Raw genomic sequence first — 7,997 nt, 5'->3', positions numbered from 1 at the left:
TTTTTTCGCCGTGGCCTTTGTGTGTTGTGGAGTATCTTTGCTACTTCTTTTCTTTTTCTTCTGTGGACTTTGTAGTTGTTCCTATGAGATGGTATGCTAACCATACTCGCCGCCTACCTTCCTCTCAGGCCACGGCACATAATTGTACCGTAGGTAGCAATCGATCCAGCCCGGATGCGGCGAGCCTTTCGCAGTGACATGGTCAATACCTAGTAAATAAAAAATAGCCAGCTCAACAATATCGCAAATTCTTCGTACCGAATGGTCCTGGATTCTCTCCCTCCCATCATCCGTCATCGCCGTTCGCGTTGCCCTCGTCTTCCGATTCGAGCTCTTGCGGCTTCTTCCCCGCATTGCCCTTCTGCTTCGACTTTTCCATCTCCGCACCCGTCGTCGCTGCGATGCCCTTGGAGGACAGATACAGGAAGTAGGGCTCTCTGTAGCCGTCGAGGTGGGAAAAGAAGGCGTTGAACCTGGAAGCACACATAAGGGTTAGGAACGGTGCCACAAAGAAATTGTAGACGTGATGGTGATGTTTCCTGTCAGTATGGGGAACTTACTGGTGCTGCTCGTTCTCCTCACGGAAGATGCGCTGGTAGATCTCCGTCTCCTTGAACTCTTCCATCTCCTTCTCCCACTTTGTGAACTCGACCTTCTCGCGTCCAAACTTCTCGGCGGCTTTGGCGTTGTAGCTGTCGAAGACGGGGCGCTCCAGAAGTAGGCCCAGACCAGGCACCTTGGGAATCGCCACGTCAACGTTGCCAAAGGCCTCCGTGATGCGCGAGATGGGACAGCCACAGCGGACAACCAGAGCTGCCATGCCCACCATCTTTCGGATCTGGTGCATCATGAAGCTCTGTCCGTGGACCTTGAGCGATATCCATTCCGTGTCGTGGATGATGATGGGCTTCTCGGCTACCCTGAACGACTTGATCAGTCGCTTGGCGGACGGGTCCTTGAACTTCTTTTGCACGGTGAAGTTGTGGTAGTTCTTGGTTCCCTCGTAGGCTTGCAGCGCGGCCCGCAGGCGGTCGAGCCGTGCTTCCGGGACGCGGTACGCTTGCTTCGCCGCCAGGTAGATGCCCTTGATGTGCTTGATGGCCGCATCAATTGTTCTCCTCTGATCGATGGTCAAGTGCTCAAACCCTGCCGGCACACCCTCTCCGGAAGTAGGTACAGTGTCGTCCGAAGGCCTCGTGGTGTCTTCTCCTTGTTGAATCTCGTCAGGCGCTCCCGGGTTGGTCGGCTTGTCAACCTTGATGATGATGGCTGCCTCCTCTGTCTTCTCATCGGCGGCGTCCTTCATTTCCTCATCAATGACCTCACCCTTCTTGTTGTCATCGGCCAGCAGAGCACCTTCCGAGCCCTCCTTCTTCTCGACCACGCGAACCGGCTGGGTTATATCAGACGCATCTTCGGCCGCTGCCTCGTTGGTCTTCTTGTTGGGGGCTTCGGGGTCCGTTTCCGACTCGTAGAGCGCCTTCTCGACAAGCTCCCTGACCCACGGCTCCAACTCATCGAGCGCAGGCCGGATCTGCTCCCGGTCAACCGTCTCCCAGAAATCGGCCACCTCTGCCTGCCTCGATTGATATCCTTCCATGTCATTGCACTCTTCGGCCAATTCCACGAGCTTCCTCCCAAGGTAACTGTTCGGGTGCGGCGGAAGGAATGAGTATGTCGGGATAAGATATTCGTACCAACGCGAATCGACAGCCTGATAGGCGCTGAAACTTCCAGTCGTGCGCTCGATTCCCCATACTCTGATCTGGGGCGAGAGGTGGCTGTTGATCTTTTGAACGATATCCGGGTCCTCGACAATAAGCTTGAGCGAGATGACGTTTCCAGCGGCGTGCACTCCCTTGTCGGTTCTGGCGCAGCGGACGAGGGCCGATTTCTTGGGGTCGTTGGCGTTGGCTTTGGAAATGGCTCCAGCCTTGACAAAGGCAGTGAAGAGGTCACCCTCGATGGTCTTCTCAGTGTGCATGCTAGGCTCTTGTCAGTTTGAAGCTTGATTGACAGCTTGCGACTGCGACTTACATCTGCATGCCCTTGTAGCCAGTGCCCGAGTAGCCAATCATGACGACAACCTTCCTCTTGGGCTGTCTGCTCTCTGCCTCAATCTCTTCCTGGGAAAAGCCCTTGGGGAGGACGGATTGAATTTCCTGGCCCTCTTCCTCTAGCTTGCGGCGCTTAGCTTGCTCGCGCTCGTTGCGCTTGCGCTTGTCTGGTTGATTGCGACTTCGATCAATTAGCTGCGCGCAAAAAGACGGAAGTACAGGGATACGTACAAATACTCCGCTCTCCCAGTATCTCTCTTCTTACCTCCCTTACCATGCTGGAATTTATTCTGCTGCCATTTGCGCTTGTTGCCGCCGCGAGTGCCGTTATCGCGGTATTGTTGCTTTTCACCAGTCTCGCCATCCGCAGCAGCGGAAGGCGCAGGGTCTTGAGCAGGTTGCGGCTCCATTGTGAGAAGGCTGGGGGCATGGGTGCGGGAGAGTATGCGCAACAAAGTCGATTTGCGGCCACAAAAGTTCGGACAGAGCGCCCGCCGCTCCTCACCGCCCGCGTGTCCGCCCAGCAGGCAAAGACATGAACTCCGAAGAACAAACCAGACCTACAGCAAACCGGGCAGTGATTGATCCAAGTAATTTCTGACTTGTGTGCACGCAAGAATCACAGTCTCACATCCTTAATGGAATGATTGTTTCGGCCTACGTCTAGATACCTATTTTCATGTATCAAATTATACTTACTGCGTGTCACGTTTTTCTTTTCACCACCAACCACCCAACTGGCATACATATGAGAAAAAGCAAAAGCACTGGATACAAATAGAGATGCTATTTATTATACAGTTGACTTAATGTGACGTCTTGACTTCGCTAAAAGTCAACCCCCACACGCTCCACCAGTCCAGCCGTGCCGGCGTGATCCCGGACAGTTCAACTTCGACCGCTGAACTCGCAACCCCACACGGCCATCGCGTCAATTCGCCCACCATGGCCGCCTCGGTCGACTCGCTGTCAGCGCTGCTTGCGAAAGCCCACCTCGATGACCACGAAGAAGTCCTCAAGGCCGCCAACTCCGCCCTGGCCAAGTCCAAGTCCGACCTCGACGCCCAGCACGTGCGCGTCATCGCCCTGCTCAAGCTCGACCGCTTTGACGATGCTCTGCGCCAGCTGAATCAGACCGGCGACAAGCTGAAGCAACGCGCCGCCTTTGAGTACGCCTATGCGCTGTACAAGACGGGCAAGCTGGCCGAAGCCGAGAGCGTCGCTGACTCCGCAGTGAGCACCGCGAGGGGCCCGTCCCGCGGCGCACAGCATGTCCTCGCTCAGGCAACCTACCGCGCCGAGAACTTTGAGCGCGCCGTCACCGTCTACGAGCAGCTGGCCGCGCGCGTGCAGGATGCTGACGCCGACTACGAGCACAACGACCTGCGCATCAACAGCGCTGCCGTGGATGCGCAATTGGAATGGCAGGGCAAGGGCCAGCTGGCGAAGAAGAAGAAGCCCGTGAGGGAGGACATGGAGGCGTTTGAGACGGCGTACAACGCGGCATGCGGCAGCATTGCGCGGGGCGAGCTGGGCCAGGGCGAGGTGCTACTGAAAAGAGCAAGAGACCTGTGTAATGCGAGCGAGGACATGACTGAGGAAGAGAAGCGCGCGGAGATTATGCCGATTTTGGTGCAGCAGCTCTACGTGCTGTCTCGGCAAGGCAGGGCCGAGGAGGCTGAGAAGCTCAGCCAGGAGCTTTCGATACCTGAGTATGCTTATTTCGAGTCGTTGCAACATATGGCAGAGAGACTAATTGATCACAGCATCCCAGACATGTCCACAAGGCATATCGCCGAAGTCAACGAGATGGCCGCCTCGACCGAGAGCTCGAATCCGTACCTCTCAACGCGCCGCGTGCGGTTCAACTCCAACCTCCCCAAGACCGACCAGCCCTTTGGCTTCCAGTCCGCGATCTTGAACCACAACAACTACGTCATGGAGATGACCTCGCACAAGCACAAGGGCGTCGCCACAAGCACTCTGACCAAGCTGCGCAACGACCCCCACGCCTCCGTCTCCCCCGCCACAAACTCTCTCTCCGTTCTAAACGCCGCAGCCCACACCAAGGGCCAAGTCGGCAAGGTCGGGCTCAGGGAGATACTCCCGCTCGTGAACAAGCGTCCCGACGACGTCGGCCTCATCCTCACCGCCGTGCAGCTCTACCTCCTCGAAAACAACCACAGCGCCGCCATCACACTGCTAGAATCCTTCCTCATGCGTCTAGAGAACAGCGCCACGCCCAGCGACCATGACGTGCGCTTCGCACCCGGCCTCGTCGGCACGCTCACAGCGCTCTACGCAAAGGAGGGCCGGCGCAGCTCCATCCGCGCCGAGTTCGCAAAGGCTGCCGAACACTGGCGCCGCAAGACGGACGCGACACCCCCGGCAGGGCTGCTGAAAGCCGCAGGCGCAGCGCTGCTCGAGAGCAGCAAGCCCGTGGACCTGGAGCTCGCAGGAGAAATCTTCTCGGACCTGCTGCAGCGCGACGAGGGGGACCGGGCGGCGGCCGCGGGCCTAGTCGCCGCGTACGCGACGACGCACCCGGAGAAGGTGACGCCAGCGCAGACGGACGCGCTGACGCCGCTCGCGCGCCTGATTGGCGACGTGGATGCCGCGGAGCTGGAGGCCGCGGGCGTGGCCGTCGCGCCGCATGTACAGCAGCAGACGGGGGCGAAGCGCGCGGCGCCGAAGGAGCAGCCCGCGAAGCCGAAGAAGGTGCGCCAGAGCCGCTTGCCCAAGGATATGGATCCCTCGAAGAAGATCGACCCCGAGCGCTGGCTGCCGATGAAGGATCGCAGCTATTATAAGCCGAAGGGGCGGAAGGGCAAGGCGAGGCAGGCGGGGTTGACGCAGGGTGGTGTGGTTGAGGACGAGGGCGCCAAGAAGCAGGCTGCGGGGCAGGTTGTCGGTGCTTCAGGGGGCGGGGGGAAGAATAAGAAGAAGAAGGGGAAGAAATAGGGGTAGACCTTTGTGGCAGGGTGGTGGATACTGTTTGATGCCCCCGCGTTTGCGGTTAGGGAGCACTATGTAGGTGCTTTGGTCTGAGGGCCGGGGCGATATAGGTAGGCCATGCCAGATGATGCCTTGTATGACCTTGCTACGAGTCTGTTAGAACATTGCGGGTACGATTTGTTTGCGCTTGAGCAGAATAGTGTACGCACAGTCATGACTGGTGACAGTGTCTGAGCTGGTCGACTGTTAAAACTAGCTTTGACTGTTTATACCGATGAACGTCTTTTAAATGTCTGGATTTGCCAACCAGCTTAGACATTATACCATTCTTGACTGTACTGCATGACGTGAAGTGTGGGGGTTGGACATGCACGACACTGGTGTTTAAGAGTATATTACTCAAGGCTTGCGTCGAATTAAAGAAGCTCGTTTTACTTTGAGTTACTTTTAGAAAGACGAAATAAACCTTGAATGTGCTTGACCAGAGATTTCCCTACAAGTAGATATACAAATCGCGCCTAGTCTGTACAACAATCATAGTACAACCATGCTGCTACATGTACAAGAAATTTTGCATACTGAGACCCATCTCTCAGCATTATGCAAATTCGATCTGATCCAAACCCATCATCATCATCCATCCAAAACAACGCCAACACAAAAACCTACGGCCGAAAATATCCTACAAAATCGAAGACTAAAACCGAATATCTCGTCAAAGGCGTGAAGAACGAATCATCATCATCAACATTATCAAAACCATTCACAACCACACTCAAACATCCTGCCGCGCGCCGACGCCGCCCGACGCCAGCGTATTACCAGGATAGTGCTCCTTCTCAGCGCCGGACTTGCCACGACTCCTGCTCCTACTCGAGTGGAACTGGTCGTAGCTGGAGCGGCGACTCTCCGACTCCTCGTCGTCAAACGTGCTCTCGCGCATAAACGGGCTGCGCTTGCGGATCTCCTCGCCACGGAACAGGAGCAGCACGGGGGCGAGACTCAGCACGAGGCCGATGAAGCCGAGCAAGCTGCTGGCCCAGTGGAAGCCCAGGTTCGTGTACAGGCTCTGGGAGGCGAGGGGCAGGAAGGCGCCGAAGGCGTTGCGGCCGAGCGAGGCGGCCGAGAGTGCCGACGCGGCGTATTTCTCGTATGCGTCGGCCAGGTAGTTGACCACGGCGAGGTAGATGCTGTAGATGCCGAGGCCGACGCAGCCGACGCCCAGCGTGGGCACGATCCAGTGGACGTGGGGGTAGCTGGACCAGCCGTACCAGAACAGACCGGCGGTGAAGAGCAGGCTGCCCGGCACGGAGAAGTACAGCCGCGCTTCTGGGATCGGCTTGCCGGGCCGCTGCTTGTTGTGCTGCGCGCTGCGCAGGTACAGCATGTCTTGGACGGGGTTAATGATGGTGCCGATGACGGCGCCCGCGCTGATGGCTAGTTGGATCAGCCCCGTTTGCAGCACCCCGAAGCCGTAGTTCGTGCTGAAGGTCTGCACGATTGACGACTGGAACAGGAATAGAATGCCCCATGCGAACGAGATCCACACCGTGAACGAGAACACAACCCATTCCGTAACCAGCATCTTGGTCGGCCGCATGAATGAGATCTTCAGCGAGGTCATCAGCGATGTCTTGTCCAGTTCCGACTTGGCGTAGCAGTTCGTCCGGCCCTGCTTGCGCAGCTTCTTTGCCCGCGCCCGAAGAATCACGTCGCCGCGCGTTTCCTTGAGGATGAACCAGAAGAGCGGCAAGCAGCCGCCGTCAAAGGCCAGTTGGATGTAGTAGATCCAGCGCCAGTTCATGTTGGCTGCGATAGCGGAGCCGATGAATGGACCCAGGGCAATGCCGATAACGGACGTCATGCCGAAGATGGACATGGGAATGCTGCGCGCGCGGTCTCCTTTCCAGACGTCTGCAATCGTACCTCCTACAATGTTGATGGAGACTGAGGAAGCGCCACCGCCGAACAGGCGCGTGACAATCAGAGTGGCGAAGTTCGGGGCGAAAGCGGAAGGGAGCAGCCAGATGAGGAAAAGAATGTAGGAAGCCTTTTGCATGTCAGCTATAGTAGCCCTGAGACCCGTTCGGTTGAACTTACAAAGTACCCAGGCATCCGTCCGGTCTGCTCAGTGAGCGGGACGAAAACCAAGGGGAACACAGCGGCGCCGATATTCCAGGACGTCGTAGCCCAGAACAGCCAAGGGAAGTTGTCTTCACTGATGTTAAACTGCTTCTCCATCTGGTCATTGCCGCCACCGTAGGCACCCGCAGGCAGACCAGTGAGAATAGAAATGAAGCACGTGGTGATGGTGATCAGCCACTTTCTCTTTTTCGACCAATTGAATCTGCTGCGGTTAGCATGATGCTGCCTAAAATATAGACATGGAGACGTACGGATTCTCAGGGTCGTTGGGCCCGTTCCAATCCACAATCTCCACATCCCCATTCTCGCCAGCCTTCTCGATTCTGGTTGAAGCCGAGGAGCGGCGTCGGTTCGGGTGCGTGTAAGCCTCCGCGGTATCCGCGTGCTCTTTTCTGGCCGGATTTGATTCTGAGAAATATCATGAGTATTGGTGGTACGAATTGCAAATCGCAAATAAAAAACTCACCAAGTTTCACGGCTCGGCGCCCTCTGCCTTGCTCTCCATCGGCTTTTTCGACGTCTGGGAGCGTGTCTCTTTCAGACATGGCGACAATACAGCAATGACACAGAGGGGACAGTGCGAGAGATGGAGATATCGTATGGAGAGCAATCAAACACGGAGACAGAGAGAGTTAAAAAGGCGGATTCATAGGTGGTGTGTTTCTACGTGATGATATCACATCTGGAGAAGAGCGCTCCACGCGGAGGGTGAAAATTGTGATGATGATGGGAGCTTGGTCGCACATGTAGCGTGAATGACGTTGAATAGAGAGGTTTGACAGTCCGGGTCCACTGCATCACCGAAGTTTCTTCGAGCCGTGTCTGCCGCCAACCTCCCCC

The 7,997-nt window shown here is 56.6% G+C and overlaps 3 protein-coding genes across 3 annotated transcripts; 1 reads left to right on the top strand and 2 right to left on the bottom strand.

The window, feature by feature from the left end:
- Positions 1–6: 6 nt before the first annotated feature.
- K452DRAFT_349917 (uncharacterized protein) lies at positions 7–2,489 on the bottom strand. Its single transcript, XM_033545622.1, has 4 exons — positions 2,289–2,489; positions 2,038–2,238; positions 561–1,985; positions 7–473 (listed from the first exon to the last, which is right to left on the bottom strand). Exons 1-4 carry the CDS (start codon positions 2,465–2,467, stop codon positions 287–289), a joined length of 1,992 nt encoding a protein of 663 aa, XP_033399858.1. The 5' UTR covers positions 2,468–2,489; the 3' UTR covers positions 7–286.
- A 437-nt stretch (positions 2,490–2,926) lies between these two features.
- Positions 2,927–5,323, top strand: K452DRAFT_246351 (uncharacterized protein). The gene is made up of 2 exons (XM_033538015.1): positions 2,927–3,769; positions 3,824–5,323. Exons 1-2 carry the CDS (start codon positions 3,003–3,005, stop codon positions 5,016–5,018), a joined length of 1,962 nt encoding a protein of 653 aa, XP_033399857.1. The 5' UTR covers positions 2,927–3,002; the 3' UTR covers positions 5,019–5,323.
- Positions 5,324–5,436: 113 nt separating this feature from the next.
- Positions 5,437–7,890, bottom strand: K452DRAFT_246347 (uncharacterized protein). The gene is made up of 4 exons (XM_033538014.1): positions 7,624–7,890; positions 7,409–7,565; positions 7,113–7,359; positions 5,437–7,062 (listed from the first exon to the last, which is right to left on the bottom strand). The coding sequence occupies exons 1-4, from the start codon at positions 7,700–7,702 to the stop codon at positions 5,788–5,790; spliced, it is 1,758 nt and encodes a 585-aa protein (XP_033399856.1). The 5' UTR covers positions 7,703–7,890; the 3' UTR covers positions 5,437–5,787.
- Positions 7,891–7,997: the final 107 nt, after the last annotated feature.

The sequence above is a fragment of the Aplosporella prunicola genome (assembly GCF_010093885.1).
Source record: "Aplosporella prunicola CBS 121167 unplaced genomic scaffold K452scaffold_7, whole genome shotgun sequence".
In the NCBI taxonomy this organism is placed as follows: Eukaryota; Fungi; Ascomycota; class Dothideomycetes; order Botryosphaeriales; family Aplosporellaceae; genus Aplosporella; species Aplosporella prunicola.
The sequence above is the reverse complement of the archived record's forward strand: the minus strand, read 5'-3'. Positions and strand labels throughout refer to the sequence as shown.